The following is an 18,788-nucleotide window of genomic DNA, read 5'->3' as shown; positions in this document are numbered from 1 at the left end:
GAGTCATTTGAGGAAGATATGGGTGACATCACATCCCCACCAGACTCAGCTGGTGGGACATAAGCTAAATCTACCACATCTGGACATTTACGGAGCCCCTAACACCACATCCTAACAGCATGCAACACGAGTGAACGTCCACAATAAAATTATTATGATTATTTTGTTTGCCATTTGAATCTCATATTTAATGGATACAACGTTGCAAAATCAGTGCTTGATTTTCCATTAGAATGACATATTTAGTGGCTTCAGCATAGACCAAAGAGTGGACAGTCCTTCAGGGTTCTTCAGCTGCCACGTGACCTGTTCAAGCCTCCACTCACAGCCTCTCTGGAGATCCTCCACTCACAGCCTGTCTGGAGATCCTCCACTCACACCCTCTCTTGAGATCCTCCACTCACAGCCTGTCTGGAGGAGATCTTGCTGGGGAGGAGAGGTGCTCATGTGTGGGCCAGCTGAAGAGCCCTTCAGGGCCGTGTGCTTCCCCCCATTCATGCTAAAGTGAGCGGCGGCGTTCAACTCGCACTCTAGTCTAGTCAATAATCAGTGACGCCCACCCACCCTGCTCCTCTCAATGGAGCGATGAATTCTGGGAAATAAGAGAGGAAGAGGAGGATGAGGAGGAAGGGGCTGCAGCTCCACTGATCACGGATCAGACAGAAGGAGGATGTGTGTGTATGCACAACATGGAGAGAATAAGAAAGAGACAGAGAGAGAGAGAGAACGACAGACAGAGAGTGACCAAGAGGGTGGCAAGCCGTTGATGTAACATAAGAGACAGGGGGTGTCAAAGAGAGAGAGAGAGAGAGACAGGGGATGCCAAAGAGAGAGAGAAATAGAGAGAGAAAGAGATAGTCAATGTGTGCAGCCATGTCTGTTTTCCACTCATAGCTGCCAGACCAGCCGACACTCCAGAAAAACAAACATGGAGGCAAACATCACGTCCTCTCACTAGCAAACATCAGATCCTCTCCCAACTAAATAACCTTATGGCTCATTAATACACCGCCTGCCCATCTTTAGGAGTCAACAACAACACACCAAACACCTCCACACAATACAAAACACACACCCAACACAGCACGAGACAGTCACCAAACACCACCACACAATACAACTCACACACCCAACACACGAGTCAGTCAATACTAATGGAAAACTACCCCACCATGGACATGGGCATCACCCAGAGAGGGCTACAGGGAGAGTGCTGCAGGTTATGAGCTGTGCTCCAGAGAGGGCCACAGGGAGAGTGCTGCAGGTTATGAGCTGTGCTCCAGAGAGGGGTGATGACTCAGAGACGTCTCCCTCCGATCCTCTACGTCTGCAGCCCGTCTCTCATTGGCAGACCTGCGGCAGCATCAGGGCTCCAGGCGGGGTTCTCTACGTAAACATCACGCTAAAGCACGCGCTGACAATCCTGAGAACGTCAGGGACTTGAATGGAAAAGTCCAGGCTTCAGTCCAGTCCGACGGGAATCTCTGCTCAGTGCAGATCCCCGATCTGTAGGGAATCTCTGGTCGATGCCGTGCGTATTCCCAATCTGTAGGGAATCTCTGGTCGATGCCGTGCGTATTCCCAATCTGTAGGGAATCTCTGGTCAATGCCGTGCGTATTCCCAATCTGTAGGGAATCTCTGGTCGATGCCGTGCAGATTCCCCTTTAGTGCCTCAGTAACATTAGTGTTCAGGGTTAGAGTCCAGAGCGACAAACCGTTCAAATAAACAGGAAGTCCTCTGGAAAGACTAGGAGTGGTTTGGGCAGTGGTGCAAGGCCTGGCAGAGGAAGCACTCCTCAGACAGACAGAGTCAAACAAACAGAGACAGACAGACAGACAAACAGTCAGACAGACAGACAGTCAGTTAGACAGAAAGACAGACAGAGACAGACAGACAGTGAGTCAGACAGACAGACAACCAGGTCCAGTGGTTCTGGTGCTGACTGACATGTCTCAGCGTCCCAGCTGGACCCTCTGGAGCCTAATGGGTCTCGATCACCACGGGCTCGTACACGCCAGCGGTCCCCCTGCACAGAGGAGGAGTACAGGTTAGCATCGGAGCATCAGCACGGAGAACCACCACTCAACACATCAGCATGGAGAACCACATCAGTGTGGAGAACCACCCACTCAACACATCAGCGTGCAGAACATGGAGAACCACCCACTCAACACATCAGCATGGAGAACATGGAGAACCACCCTCTCAACACATCAGCTTCAGCGTGGAGAACCACCCTCTAAACAAACAGAGTCCATTTCAAAGGTCAACCATCAGCTGCGTGTGCGGTGGGTACAGGTACAGGTAGCGGTCTCACCTGTTGCCCAGCTGAATGCCACTCAGAGCGGTCGTGCCGTCCCTGCTGACGAACAGACGCAGGTTGCTGTCTGAGAGACGGACAAGAGAAACATGGTGAAGGAGGGTGTGTGTGTGTGTGTGTGTGTGTGTGTGTGTGTGTGTGAGTCATATGATAGTGCTATAAAACACATTGTAGAGATAACCTAGACATAACCCAGAACAGACGCTATTAAGCCCATTTCATGACAATCAAAATAAACTGTTTGCTTCAGCAAATACACTACTGTAGTATAGGTGTTGTACAGTACACTGTTCTTCACTACTAAGACTATATCAGCCACAAGTAGGAAAACTCAGGTCAAATGTAACAGTCTGTAGTAATTGCAGTCAAGCTATGATGATAATCAAGACTCCCACTGACACCCATGTGTCTGGTTCATGGGGATCACTCGGACCCTGGGCCCAGAACAGGTGTGTGTGTGTGTGTGTGTGTGTCCACCCTCCACCTACCTTCAGTGTTGCTGATGTCAGCAAAGTTCTGACTCTGGACAATCTTCTCCACGATGTCGTCAGCGTCCATGCGGGTGTCGTTCACCCACGAGGGGTGGCTCTCCACCGAGTCCTGCTTCCTCCTGGACACACACACACACACACACACACACACACACACACAGTTTGAGGACCACTGCTCACAAATCGCAGTCCACCACAGTTGCGGTTCAGATCCACTATCTGGTGAGTCTAATGTCATTTGCTGGCCATTACATTGCACTGGTGATGAAAAATATGAAAAAATATTTCTCTCTCTCTACAGACCATTTATATTTTCCTGTCGATTCTGGACACCAGACAGGAAGCGAGATGAAGAGAAGGAGAGAGAGAGAGAGAGAGAGAGAGAGAAGAAATAAAGACAGATTGAGAGAAGGAGAAAGAAAGAAGGAGAAAGAGAGGGAGATAGAGAGAGAGAGAGAGAGAGGATGATCCTACAGCTGTAGTGTGTTAGAGCTGCACTGCCCACTGTATGGTGAGGGGGCTATTTTTCATACCTGGGGGGCCTGTTGGTGGGGAGCACGGGTCGTGTGGTGAGGGGGGGGGGGTACCTGGGGGGTCTGTTGGTGGGGAGCACGGGTCGTGTGGTGAGGAGGGGGGGGTTACCTGGGGGGCCTGTTGGTGGGGAGCACGTGTCGTGTGGTGAGGGGGTTATTTTCCATACCTGGGGGGCCTGTTGGTGGGGAGCACGTGTCGTGTGGTGAGGGGGGGGGGGGGGGGGGTTACCTGGGGGGCCTGTTGGTGGGGAGCACGGGTCGGGGGGGCCGGGGGGGTCTCTCTGGGCGCAGCTCTCCCTCTGGGGGGGTGTCTGTGCTGTGGCTGAACCCCCCCGACGCGCTGCTCCCTGTGGAGGTGTTCCTGCGGTGCGTCAGGTCAGACAGGCTGGACGAGCACGAGTGCTCTGTGCTGTAACCTGCAGCCAGAGAGAGGGACACACACACACACACACACACACACACACACACGCATTAGTACACACACACACACACACACACACATTAGTACACACACACACACACACATTAGTACACACACACATTAGTACACACACACACACACACACACACATTAGTACACACACACACACACACATTAGTACACACACACATACACACACACATACACACACATTAGTACACACACACACACACACACACACACATTAGTACACACACACACACACACACACACACACACACACATTAGTACACACACACACACACACACATTAGTACACACACACACACACACACACATTAGTACACAAACTCCAGGCTGTGGATGAGGGGGCTTAAGAGCACATTGTAGAGGGGCGTGAGATCTGGGACACAGGTGAGCTGACGAGGAAGGAAAGCCCATTTCCTAGATCATAACAATGACTAAACACACTAAACAAACATCAAGTGGTGCCTAAGTACACACACACACACACACACACACAAGTCTTTTCTACTCTCAACAAACAATAGTGTGCGAACATATAGAGAGGCACACAGAGACATGAATACAGGTACACTGACCAGACAACTTAACTTGCTCTGCTAGCTTTTGCACACACACACACGCACGCACGCACACACACGCCCTGCTAGCTTGCGTACACACACACACCCGAGAGGTTGCTCTGCTGGCTTGCGTACACACGTACGTACACACACACACACACACACACACACACACACACACACGAGAGCTTTCTCTGCTGGCTTGCGTACACACACACACACACACTGACCCGAGAGCTTGCTCTGCTGGCTTGCGTACACACACACACACACACACACACACACACACACACACACACACTGACCCGAGAGCTTGCTCTGCTGGCTTGCGTAGCTGGAGTTTCTGGAGTGACCCGTGTGGAAGGACTCATCTGGACTGGAGGCACTCAGCTCCCCCTCCTCTGGTAGACCTAAGACACACACACACACACACACACACACACACATAGAGCATAAGAGTTAGACACACACACACACACACACACACACACACACACAGACACATAGAGCATAAGAGTTACACACACACACACACACACACACACACACACACACACACACACACACAGAGCATTAGAGTTAGAGGCGATGAGTTCTGGTGACCGTACTGAGGTCGGAACACAGCAAAGATGGACTCTGCACCAATCAGGGGTGCGGTAGCGGTGGTTTCCATGACGACTCGTACCTGTGCTGAGCACCGAGGGCCGCTGCTTGGCCAGGCGTGACGGCATCTCGGCGCCCGTCCCCTCCCCCTTACAGTCCAGCTGCAGGGACGTGTCTCTGCCCGACACCGCGATGGACCTGGCCGTGCTGGGAGGGCTGGAGACAGAAGAACTTATTCAGTTCCACTCAGAAGAACCTAACACATCCAGAAGAACTTATTCAGTTCCACTCAGAAGAGCCTAACATATCCAGAAGAACTTATTCAGTTCCACTCAGCAGAACTTTACATATTCAGAAGAACTTATTCAGTTCCACTCAGAAGAACCTAACACATCCAGAAGAACTTATTCAGTTCCACTCAGAATAACTTATTAAATACCATTCAAAGGAACCTAACATATCCAGAAGAGTGTAGCCTACCTAGTTCCATTCAGAAGAACTTAACATATCCAGAAGAACTTGTTCAGTTCCATTCAGAAGAACTTAACATATCCAGAAGAACTTATTACATTCCATTTAAAAGAACCTAACGTATCAAGAAGAACTTATTCCATTCCATTCAAAAGGATCCATCAGAGTTCAAAAGCCCCTTGCACACTGCACAGCCCTTCTTTTCCCAGGTGCTGATGATGGGCAGTAGAACTCTTGGAGCCTCCAAAAGAGTACACATGCCCCACTGGAGGATATCCTTTCACTGATTACATTTCCACAAACAAAATCAGCAAAAGGATATCCTCCATGTACTGTATACTCTATTTTGAGGTTCCGTTCAAAAGAACTTAACATATCCATAACACGTTCCAAAGGACTGTTAAAGGACTAACAACATACAGTACTGGCTGGGCATGGCAGTATAGGCAGTATGATACTGTCTGAGTATTATGACAAGAACAAGTCAAATTCCCAATCTTCTAGCAGTAATCCAATGTCCAGCAACAACAACAAGTCACCTTTGATTACCAACAACATGAAGAGAAATCTTGTGCTATGAGCCCATACGAAAGCTCAAGTTAAAGGGGCATCTCACTAACAAAGGCAAAGCTGTCTTTGTCCCACTGCCACAAAGAGCCACTTTCAATGACAAACACTGGCCACTAGAGGGAGCTGTTTGATACATTGAACAGCACAGAGCAGCGCAACATGAATACTCACGTCTTAAAACACGGATCTCCAGACAACAGGGTCATTCCAATGGTCACCTGAAAGAAAAGAATAGGACATAGTATTTAACAGCAGAAAAGAAAACAACAGAACATAGTATTTAACAGCAGAAAGGTCCAAACACACATTGGTGTACATAAGGAAATACGCATCTGTGGATGCAAGATAAGAAGTCTCCCTTTCTCTTTTAATGACTGCTCACTCTCTTGGACGGAAAGTCACTTTAAACCTGACAGATCAATCTGTAAGGGCCCAGAGGATTGGCTTTGTTTACCAGGCTCTTGCGACTGTGTGTGTGTGTGTGTGTGTGTGTGTGTGTGTGTGTGTGTGTGTGTGTGTGTGTGTGTGTGTGTGTGTGTGTGTGTGTGTGTGTGTGTGTGTGTGTGTGTGTGTGTGTGTGTGTGTGTGTGTGTGTGCGCGTGTGTCCGTCCTCACTTTCAGTATGGAGTTGTCCTGTCGAGTGTTCTTGGTGTCGTAGCCCTCCAGCAAACAGCAGCGCACAGTGGAGCCTGATCCAGCAAACTCCGCCAAGTTCAGATCTGCAAAGCCCAGCTGGGGGGGGGGGGGGGGGGGGGGAGAGAGAAAGAGAAAGAGAGAGAGAGAGAGAAAGAGAGAGAGAGAGAGAAAGAAAGAGAGAGAGAGAGAGAGAGAGAGAGAGAGAGAAAGAGAGAAAGAAAATCATTCTACATGTGTCTCTTCAAAGCGAGGAGTGCCTAGAGAGGACATGGAGAGAAGCGCAGCTTACTGCAGATGCTGGAGGTGGACTTGGGTGAGAACAGGAGCCAAGGGAGGTGAGCAGTGTTAAGCACACACACACACACACACACACACCATATATGGACGTGTGGCCAGCGCTCGGGGATGTGTGGAGTGTGTAGCTGCTTCTGTGCAATGTGTGTTCAGTCCTTACTGTGTCAGGAGATAAACTGTAGTGCCACTGCCGACAGACTCACGTGTGTGTGGGAATGGTCCAACACACACACACACACACACACACGCACACACACACACACACACACACACACACACACACACACACACACACACACACACTTCATGAGGCCGTTTCTACCTCCGAGTGCTTCATTAGGTTTCATCATCATCAGCGCTGTCTGGAGGCCGCTGCCTAATACACCACTAACTTCATCAACAACATCAGAGAAATCTTACTGGTGCTTCTATAGAACCCTTCTCCAATACTGAGAACCTTTCTCCAATTTTAAGAACCTACTGCTATACTACTGCCTATCAGTTCCAGTGAACTTCTCCATACGGGCCCTTACTAGTACACCGTGTTCACTAGTGCTGTCCTCGCCACGGAGACAACAGGTCAGTTTGCTGACTCACAGGAACACGGCTCTTCCTCCCGGAGACGACGCTGGAAAACGAGTGTTTAGGAGGGCGAAAAAAACGGCATCCTCTCCACTGGACCTTGATGACCTCCGCTTCCTGCTCCAGCACACGCGGTCTAGAAAACAGAGCTTGCTCCAACACACTCGGTCTAGAAAACAGAGCTTGCTCCAAAACACACTGTCTAGAAAACAGAACTTGCTCCAAAACACACTGTCTAGAAAACAGAGCTTGCTCCAAAACACACTGCTTAGAAAACAGAACTGTTGACTTCTAACTCTACAGCACGCTGTGTACTTCCAGAGAAATGTCCAGCAAATCATCTGCTGTGTGAGCTGCACAAGAGACGACTGCACAACTCAGTTTGGCCTGCTTGGAGAGTTTCCATCATAAATACCAAACATGATCAACGTGCATGATGTTGAAAGGCTACAAATGCATAAATTCCTAATATTTCTGGGAAGCAGACAATGAATGACCTGTGTGATACCTAGCCAGAGAATGTGAATGCATCTCAAACACCACTGAATGACTAGACTTCCAGTCTAGATGGAGCCTACATGTGCACTAGATATGTAAGGTGGGGTAAGGGCCCCTATACTAGATATGTGATGTGGGATAAAGGCCCCTACACTAGATATGTGATGTGGGGTAAGGGCCCTCATCACTAGATATGTGATGTGGGATAAAGGCCCCTACACTAGATATGTAATGTGGGATAAAGGCCCCTACACTAGATATGTGATGTGGGGTAAAGGCCCCTACACTAGATATGTAATGTGGGATAAAGGCCCCTACACTAGATATGTGATGTGGGGTAAAGGCCCCTACACTAGATATGTAATGTGGGATAAAGGCCCCTACACTAGATATGTGATGTGGGGTAAAGGCCCCTACACTAGATATGTGATGTGGGATAAAGGCCCCTACACTAGATATGTAATGTGGGGTAAAGGCCCTCATCACTAGATATGTGATGTGGGTAAAGGGGACTAGGGGGGTGCCAACAGGCTCTTACATTCCAGGCCACCTCCTCCAAGCAGTAACGCTACTCCCCAAACCTGGCAACCCAGGCCCAGGCTGTCCAGCAAAGCTCCCTGATTTCCTCCCCCCCCCCTGAGCCCTGGGGAATGCTTCAGTTCTCCTTATTAAACTCAGACAGGCTGGCCATCACAGGCCTCAGAGCTCACCAGGACACACCAAGGAGATGTTCACACTCTGGAACTGAAACTTTGCACAACACACCGATAACAAGCCACAAGGAGACCGATACAACTCAAAACAATGTGTACAGACACACACACACACACACACTTCAGACACAGACGAGTGATACGTTCTGTCCTGTATCTTGCAATAGCCCGTGTGGTCTTAGTAAGATCCTGGCTGTTCCTGGATGGTGACTTAGTCTCTACTTCCAGGACTGCAGACTGCTGCTTCCAGAGGTGGGTTTGGTCCGAGTGGCCCAGTTTCTCAGCAGCTCGGCGGCTGCAGATGGCGGTATACGAGGAAGCACACACACACACACACACACACACACACACACACACACACACACACACTCCTGTGGAGGTGAGCTATATTTAGCAAAGGAAATCTAAAACTGGAGTGCCGGACGAGGAAACAAAGGAAGGAGTCCATTTACTCACAAGAGAGACGCGAGCGAGCGCTTAGCTTTCTCTGCCATTGTGATTCCACACACACCTACAGGTCCCGCGGGAGGCCTTTCTCACAGTGGACTAAACCATCAGTCTTCACCTCACTACAGAGGACTAAACTAAACCATCAGTCTTCACCTCACTACAGAGGACTAAACCATCAGTCTTCACCTCACTACAGAGGACTAAACTAAACCATCAGTCTTCACCTCACTACAGTGGACTAAACCATCAGTCTTTACCTCACTACAGAGGACTAGACTAAACCATCAGTCCACCTCACTACAGAGGACTAAACTAAACCATCAGTCTTCACCTCACTACAGAGGACTAAACCATCAGTCTTCACCTCACTACAGAGGACTAAACTAAACCATTAGTCTTCACCTCACTACAGTGGACTAAACTAAACCATCAGTCTTCATCTCACTACAGAGGACTAGACTAAACCATCAGTCTTCACCTCACGACAGAGGACTAAACCATCAGTCTTCACCTCACTACAGTGGACTAAACCATCAGTCTTCACCTCACTACAGTGGACTAGACTAAACCATCAGTCTTCACCTCACGACAGAGGACTAAACCATCAGTCTTCACCTCACTACAGTGGACTAAACCATCAGTCTTCACCTCACTACAGAGGACTAAACCATCAGTCTTCACCTCACTACAGTGGACTAAACCATCAGTCTTCACCTCACTACAGTGGACTAGACTAAACCATCAGTCTTCACCTCACTACAGAGGACTAAACTAAACCATCAGTCTTCACCTCACTACAGAGGACTAAACCATCAGTCTTCACCTCACTACAGCGGACTAAACCATCAGTCTACACCTCGCTATGGTAACCATCAGTCTTCACCTCGCCATGGTAACCAGCAGTCTTCACCTCACTACTGGTAAAGTGCTCCAGTAGGCCGTGACAGCATACATGAGTCTCATTGGGCTCTTCCTGTCACTGTGCCTCTCCACCAGAGATGTAAAAGTCACAAGTGCTAGTCCTACTGCTACTACCAGTGTATGTGTGCACACATGAAAGTCACACTTGCACTACACACACTCCGAGTGTGTCCTGAGAGGTCATCCTCACCTCCGTGCCACGTGAGGTGACCCCGGGGGCCATGTCTGTTTACGGAGCCGTGACGGTCATGTGTGCACAGAGGAGCGGTGGGACGTAAACAGTGAGCGATGTAAACAGTGCAGTCAGCTGATCCACTGAATGCAGAGTGTGTGTGTGTGTGTGTGTGTGTGTGTGTGTGTGTGCGCGTGTGTGTGCGTGTGTGCGTGTGTGCATGGATCATCTGACTGAGTGAGCGGCTGCTGGGTTATGCAAGTGCTGACATACAAGAGACATGAGGGGCCATGGAGGAGATGGGCGACAGGAGGGAGGGAGGGCATCAGGCTACTGCAGGTCAAAGAGACGCTCGACAATCACACACACATATACAACATCTGTTGTGTCTGTGTGTGTGTGTGTGTGTGTGTGTGTGTGTGTGCGCGTGTTTATGGAAAAGCTGGCTGAGGAAAGCTGTTGAGCATCACCTGAAGTGTGTGTGTGTGTGGGCATGTTTATGCATCTGCCATATGTGTTTTGTGGTGTATAGGGTTAGGGTGTGTGTGTGTGTGTGTGTGAGAGAGAAGAATTCTTTCATACCTTTACATACGCCTTTCCTCCCTTCAACTCCTGTAAAGAAAACAGGAAAGCACAGATTAATCAAGGGATTCACGTCACACACACACACACACACACACACACACACACACACACACACACACACACACACACACACACACACACACACACACACACACACACACACACACACACACACACACACACACACACACACACACACACACACACACACACACACACACTTCTGCGCAGAGGACTGGAAAGAGAGCTAAAGTTAACGCTCAGAGATGCTTTTCAGGGCACTAAAATCTCGGAGGGTTACAAGGAGGAAAATCCTGTCAGGAAACCTCAGGCGCCAATCTGTAGAGCCACGTTAAAGAGGGTAGATATGAGGGGGGGGGGGGGGGGGGGTGTCTGTACAGCCACGTTAAAGACGAGAGATAAGGGGGGGGGGGTCTGTAGAGCCACGTTAAAGAGGAGAGATATGGGGGGGTGAGGGGGAGCAGACACACAGACGTCTGCAGTAAAAACGCTTGACCGGCTTGAAAGGCGTTATCTGGCGCTGGAGAGGCGGTCAGTCAGGCTACGGACACAGAGATAGGAGGGAAGGAGGAGAGATAGGAGGGAAGGAGGAGAGATAGGAGGGAAGGAGGAGAGATAGGAGGAGAGATAGGAGGGAAGGAGGAGAGATAGGAGGAGAGATAGGAGGGAAGGAGGAGGCTCTGGTCAGATAAGGAGCTGACCCATGAGCAGTAGTGAGATTGGAGAATGCTATTGCTATTGCTATTGCTATTGCTAATGCTAATGCTATTGCTATTGCTATTGCTATTGCTATTGCTATTGCTAATGCTAATGCTATTGCTATTGCTATTGCTTAGGGTGACCAGATTTGAGTTTGCAAAAAAGAGGACACTTCATCGGCGGGGCGGGGGGTGGGGGGGGGGGTATTTGGGTATTTGGGTCACATAGGCTATGCACCTAGGAACACGTGCATTCATACAATTGTGTCAACATACATGGTGATATATGATAATGAGCTTTATTGGCCGGCCCAACACTAACAGAAAAACACTGCCTCAAAAGGCTGTTTTGTAGTTTAAAGTTTTAAATGTGCAAAAACAAACTATACATTTGTAAGCTATACAATGTAAAGTATAGTCACAACAATGGTAAAACAAAAATAATAAAAAATAAAACCTAATTGCACAAAATGAGACATTTTTAAAGTTGAAAAGTTGTCCAATGGCTGATACTTTTCAGTCCTCCTAAACTGCCTGCTCTGCATTGATCTCGACCGAGACGAAAACATGGAAATTACGTTTCAATTAGTCAGTGAACTTGCACTTGCGTTTCGGCATGGCTGAAGATGCCGGATAGTTTTGCGCGTTGCCAGTGGTAAACAAGGAAGTGTGCGCTGATGAGGTGAATAACCAATTAAATGTTTAGGCCGAGAATATCGACCAATGACGGTAGCTTTGAGGTCAGGCTCTACACTTCAACTCAATGCAAAGCGAACTGTAGGGGGAGGGCGTGATTAGCCTACTATGTGAATGAAAGAGAGAGCATGCAAATTCGGTGAAAACACGTTAGGCTAGAATAACAAAATCCCGGACGATTCTGAAATTCCGCCCGGACACATTTTTAGGTTTCAAAAAGAGCACATGTCCGGGCAAAAGAGGACGTCTGGTCACCCTACTATTGCTATTGCTATTGCTATTGCTACTGCTCCCTCTCAACTATAGTCTGGTCAAGGCTCATGAGAGCAGAAGCTTCAGTTCCCAGCCTCCCTCATAACTTCCCTGTGAGTATATGACTAAAGATGACCACTCATAAGGTCCCTGTGAATATATGACTAAAGGTGACCACTCATAAGGTCCCTGTGAATATATGACTAAAGATTTCTGTTAAGTTACGTTTCTGCAGTCCCCTCCCAACGCCCCAACGGGAGTCGGTGTTTAGATGGGAGAGTGATTCAATTTAAGGGGGGGGGGGGGGGGGGGTTTGAGTGGTTGATTCTTTGAGTGGTCAGTAATTTGTTGTGGTTACCTTTCGAACAGAGACCCTGCAAGCACACGGGTCCAGGGTGTGTGTGTGTGTGTGTGTGTGTGTGTGTGTGTGTGTGTTACCTTTCGAACAGAGACCCTGCAAGCACACGGGTCCAGGATGTGTGTGTGTGTGTTACCTTTCGAACAGAGACCCTGCAAGCACACGGGTCCAGGATGTGTGTGTGTGTGTGTGTGTGTGTTACCTTTCGAACAGAGACCCTGCAAGCACACGGGTCCAGGATACCAGTGGTGGGGTTGGCGCTCATCTTGCAGACGAAGGAGAACCTCTTCTTCCAGCGAACACAATTCTCCTGCACCTCCTCCCTACGGACGAGAGAGAGAGAGAGGGGGGGAGAGGGAGAGGGAGAGGGAGAGGGAGAGAGAGAGAGAGAGAATGTTAGAATGTCTTATGCTTCGGCAATGCTGCATTAGTCAATAAAGTTTACTGAGAGTGAAAGAGAAAGAGACAGTGATGTGGGTGAGGGTGACACAGAGGGGGAATAAAGCAGAACAGAGAGAGAGAGAGAGAAAGAGGAAGAGGAAGAGAGAGAGAGGAAGAGAAAGAGAAAGAGAAAGAGAAAGAGAAAGAGAAAGAGAAAGAGAAAGAGAGAGCTGGGTAAGAGTGATTGGGAGAGAAAGAGAGAGCTGGGTAAGAGTGATTGGGAGAGAAAGAGAGAGCTGGGTAAGAGTGATTGGGAGGGAAAGAGAGAGCTGGGTAAGAGTGATTGGGAGAGAAAGAGAGAGCTGGGTAAGAGTGATTGGGAGGGAAAGAGAGAGCTGGGTAAGAGTGATTGGGAGGGAAAGAGAGAGCTGGGTAAGAGTGATTGGGAGGGTAGTAAAACAGAGCCAGAACTACACCAGTAAAACCACATGGTCCACAGACGTGTTCCCTGGGCCCTACACACACACACACACACACACATACACACACACACACACACACACACTTGGATGAAAAATGTGTGGTACTCTGGTTGCATGAGGAGAGGTCATTGTGCATCCGCTAGTCAAATAGCCATATGACAACACACAACAGCACAGAGCTTTGCTGTAGAGTCATCTTCTCTCTCTCACACACACAGTCCATAATAATGCCATCTACATGTATATAAGTACTCACACACACACAGACCACCCCCCCCCCACCCCCCCCCTAAACACACACACACAGTGCAGAGCATACAAGTCTATAGGTTGAACATTAATGAACTATAAATCACTATTCATCAGCCCAAGGGAGCACTGGACTCTGGCCCTGATGCGGCCCTGATGCGGCCCTGATGCGGCCCTGATGCGGCCCTGGTGCGGCCCTGTGCCCTTTGAGGACTCTGTGTGTATAGGATGGCGCCGTGCCAATGCAGGCAGCTGGCCTGGTCCACAGCCCTCGGTGATGCCACACAAGGGAGGGGCACAGGCCGGGGAGAGCTAGGGGTATCACATGTGGGGCATGAAAGAACAACCACCCGACACACACACACACACACACACACACACACACTAACAATCCCTACACACACACACGAGAGTCCCACTGGAGTGCTATTTTGCTCCGTACAGAGCCCTCTATTGTAACCTGAAGGGCCATGTGTTCAAGAGCACCACCACAGAGAGGGGACCATGCACGCACACACACACACACAGACACACACACGCACACACACACACACACACACACACACACACACACACACACACACACACACACACACACACACACGAGAGCGGACCAGCCCACAGGAGACAGACCACAGCAGCATTGGTTGGCACAGAGTTCACACGAACGCGGAGAGAAAAGTTCCCACACACACACACACACACCAAGGGGACCAACCCACAGGAGCCCACTCATGCCAGTGCTTATATGTGGTACAATTTAGCAACACACACACACACACACACACACACACACACACACACACACACACACACACACACACACATACACACACACACACACACACACACACAGGGAGGAAAGTTCCCACACCACTATCACTCCGTTCCACTTTATAAGATTTAGGCTACTGTTTAAGGAGACGGAGGTACAGAAATGTAGACTTTGGTTGGATGCTCTGGCTTTTCCTCCATAACTCCTCATACTCCCATGGAGAGGACCGGAGTCTGAAGGGGCATGTGCAGAAGCGCAATGCTCATCTTGATAGAGAGCACATGGAGGCTGCTGGGAATGTCTCGTCAGTGTGCACTTGTGTTTATATGAGGGACCAGTGCAAGCCCAGTAGAGTAGCTTGACCTGTGTGTGTGTGTGTGTGTGTGTGTGTGTGAGTATAAGTATGTGTGTGTGTGTGTGTGTGTGTGTGTGTGTGTGTGTGTGTGTGTGTGTGTGTGTGTGTGTGTGTGTGTCTGTGTGTGTGTGTGTGAGTGTGTGTGTGTGTGTGTGAGAGAGAGAGCGAAAGGCAAGTGGTGTGGCTGTGGTATGTGGGAACCAAGCCAGACACGAGTTTTATTATTACACGCTCACTCTCTCTCTCACACACACACACACACACACACACACACACACACACGCTCCCCTTTCCCAGCGCTTATCTCTGTGTGGTGGGGATAATCACAGGCCTCCTGCCCCCCTGCACCCCCACAGCATTCTTCTGCCACATTCCACTGCCCCTCAGGCCTTTGTTACATCGCCAAGGTAACCACGAACGCCTGGTCTCCACGGCAACACTACGCCAAAGACAAGGATAAAAGATGGAGCATGACTGAGGGAGAAAGAGAAGGAGAGAGAAAGAGAAGGAGAGAGAAAGAGAAAAAGAGAGGGGGGGGTCAAAGGAGAAAATCTTAAGGGTGAAGAGAAATCACCACCATGCTCTTTCCAATTAACTGGTTAAACAAAGACAACACACACACACACACACACACACACACACACACACACCAGAGAGTGTCTAACTGGATGGTGTCCAAGCATGACCAGGTGCAGGACTGATGAGTGTTCTGCCCGCGACTCATTCTGATGCTAATTCCACCCAAACTCCACACGCTCAATGGAGCTCCGCTTGGGAAAGAACCGGCTGTAGAGGAACACTAACGGACTGTAGAGGAACACTAACGGACTGGAGTAGAACACTATCGGACTGGAGTGACTGGAGTAGAACACTAACGGACTGGAGTGACTCGAGTAGAACACTAACGGACTGGAGTGACTGGAGTAGAACACTAACGGACTGGAGTGACTCGAGTAGAACACTAACGGACTGGAGTGACTGGAGTAGAACACTAACGGACTGGAGTAGAACACGATCATCTCTGTTGCTGCGGCACATGTTTGTGTATCAAATGAAAAAGAGAGGAGAGCTGCTATGCTGGGTTCTGTTCCGTTCCCTGCTGCCTCAGTGAACAAATCTAGCTGCAGATACAGACATGACACCTGATCTCCACCAGTGCTCACATTTGGGACTGGGTGTGTGTATTTGTGTGTGTGTGCTCTCTCTGTGCACATGTGTGTGTGTGTGTGTGTGTGTGTGTGTGCTCTCTCTCGGAGTATATGCGTGTGTATTTGCGTGGGTATTTGTTTGTGTGTACTCTCTCTGTGAATGTGTGTGTGTGTGTGTGTGTTTGTGTGTGTGCTCTCTCTGTGTATATATGTGTGTGTTTTGTGTGCTCTCTCTCTGTATGTGTGTGTTTGTGCGTTTGTGTGTGTGTGTGTGTGTGTGTGTGTGTGTGTGTGTGTGCTCTCTCAGCGTATGTGTGTGTGTGTTCTATGTGCTCTCTGCATGTGTTTGTGTGTGTGTGTGTTCTGTGTGTGTGTGTGTGTGTGTTCTGTGTGTGTGTGTGTGTGTGTGTTGTGTGTGTGTGTGTGTTCTGAGTGTGTGTGCTGGATGTGCCTCCAACAATAACATGATGTAGCCTACATAGATGACTGTGTTTCCCAGAGCTCCTGTAGGTGTGTGTGTGTGTGTGTGTGTGTGTGTGTGTGAGCTCCTGTGGGACCCGTGTCACTTGACATTATTCCCCTAATGAAAGGAAGCACTCGGTGGGGACAGCCCAGCTATCAGCCTCAGTCTAACCTCACACACCCACAGGAACACACACACACAAACACACACACAACCGGACCTCTCACACACACAGGAACATACACTCACACACATCCACCCTCCTATATACACTATCGAATGTCACAAACCCAGGGGAACGCACGCACGCACGCACGCAAAAAGTGCTCTTGTCATGCCAATAAAGCTTTTCTGAATTTTGAATTTGAATTTGAGAGAGAGAAAGAGAGAGTGAGTGAGTGAGAGAGAAAGGGAGAGGGAAAGAGAGAGGGAGTGAGAGAGAAAGGGAGAAAGGGAGAGAGAAAAGGAAAGAGAGAGATAGAAAGGGAGAGAGAAAAGGAGAGAGAGATAGAAAGAAAGGGAGAGGGAAAGGGAGAGAGACAAAACGTAGGACATGGCTCGGACAGACACACACACACACACACCAATACATACTATCAAGCACTCAAACACACACACACACACACACACACACACACACACACACACACACACACACACACACACACACACACACACACACACACACACACACACACACACACACACACACACACACACACACACACACACACACACACACACACACAGGACCCAGCCTTAGCCCCGAGCAGAGGCAGTTGTGTGGTGTGTGTAATTGGGTTACATAAGACATAGCTCTTCTGGGCGTCCCGTTGTTGTGAGTGAGTGTGTGAGCCCCGTGTTTGAGATGACTCACTGGGCCAGCTATGCACACAGCGCTCAGGGTCCTTATCTCCCATCCTGCCCCCCGACCCACGACCCTCGACCCCCCTCGCCACGACGATCCCACCAGCAGGCCCCCGTCAGGCCACTGACAGCTCTTAGATAAACAACCGGCGAGCAGCAGCACAGACGTGTGTGTGTGTGTGTGTGTGTGTGTGTGTGTGTGTGTGTGTGTGAGCCTGACATCACCCCAGCGCAGGCCTTCCTATACGCTGCTATCTCTTCCCTATGGAGGAGAGCTGTGCTGATTTTTCCACTGCAGCCGAGAGCTTCTCTCCCGCTCACACCATCCCAGTCGGAACGCTGACGCGCCCACCTCACAGAGCCGATTGTGCTCTCAGCGCGAGGCATCACACACACACACACACACACACACACACACACAGAAGTGCCTGCCCTCGCGTGTGAAGAATAATTCTATCCCAGTCACAAGGTCTTGTTCACAGTGTGAGGAGCAGCAGTGGTCTTCAGGACAACTCAACTGCTTGTTGTGTGTGTGTGTGGGGGGGGGGAGGGGTGTTGCGTGCGTGTGTGTGTGTGTGTGTGTGTGTGTGTGTGTGTGTGTGTGTGTGTGTGTGTGTGTGTGTGTGTGTGTGTGTGTGTTGCTTGAGCTGCACCTTGCGCAGTAAAGGCTTCCAATATGGCGCTAGCTCAACATAGTAAATAACTTCTCTCAACAAACACACAACATACTCAAATCAGAGGATATTTACACATCAATATATTTATGTTGTTTCAATATTTACAAGCCTACAAATAAACATTTGTGATGAAAGGGAACCAAACTATACTACTCATTTCTGCCTGCTGTGATCTGCCACTATGGTGTGTGTGTGTGTGTGTGTGTGTGTGTGTGTGTGTGTGGTCAGTGATCTATGATCAATCTGTGTGGGCAGTAAAATGCTGCCCCACTGACTTTGGGTCATCTGAAATGACCTCCAGGTTTGGAGACGATGGAAAAACAGGGGAACATCAGTTGGAAGCAATACACTCTCCTCTCCTCTCTCTCACACACACCTCCACTATCACAGACACACACACAGACACACACACACACACACACTCTTCGTCACCTTCTCCCGTCCACTTCCCTCTTCTCTCCGAAGGTGAATGCTGCAGCCCCCAGAGAGGGAAAACTCTGAGGTGGGCCAACAGCTC

At 49.4% G+C, this 18,788-nt stretch overlaps 1 protein-coding gene across 1 annotated transcript in view; it reads right to left on the bottom strand.

The window, feature by feature from the left end:
• Nucleotides 1-1,860: 1,860 nt before the first annotated feature.
• The window catches only part of eeig1a (estrogen-induced osteoclastogenesis regulator 1a), a 30,942-nt gene continuing 14,014 nt past the window's right edge, over nt 1,861-18,788 (bottom strand). The window contains exons 3-12 of the mRNA XM_062542322.1: nt 13,077-13,197; nt 10,847-10,876; nt 6,614-6,730; nt 6,170-6,216; nt 5,040-5,173; nt 4,660-4,764; nt 3,576-3,762; nt 2,811-2,932; nt 2,320-2,389; nt 1,861-2,028 (exon numbers count right to left, since the gene is read on the bottom strand). Of these exons, the coding sequence (XP_062398306.1) occupies nt 1,983-2,028; nt 2,320-2,389; nt 2,811-2,932; nt 3,576-3,762; nt 4,660-4,764; nt 5,040-5,173; nt 6,170-6,216; nt 6,614-6,730; nt 10,847-10,876; nt 13,077-13,197 (979 nt within the window). The 3' untranslated portion in view covers nt 1,861-1,982. The remainder of the gene's footprint in view (nt 2,029-2,319; nt 2,390-2,810; nt 2,933-3,575; nt 3,763-4,659; nt 4,765-5,039; nt 5,174-6,169; nt 6,217-6,613; nt 6,731-10,846; nt 10,877-13,076; nt 13,198-18,788) is intronic.

Source organism: Sardina pilchardus, chromosome 8, assembly GCF_963854185.1.
Source record: "Sardina pilchardus chromosome 8, fSarPil1.1, whole genome shotgun sequence".
Classification (NCBI taxonomy): domain Eukaryota; kingdom Metazoa; phylum Chordata; class Actinopteri; order Clupeiformes; family Clupeidae; genus Sardina; species Sardina pilchardus.
Note: the sequence above shows the minus strand (reverse complement) of the source record. Positions and strands in the feature narration are given on the sequence as shown.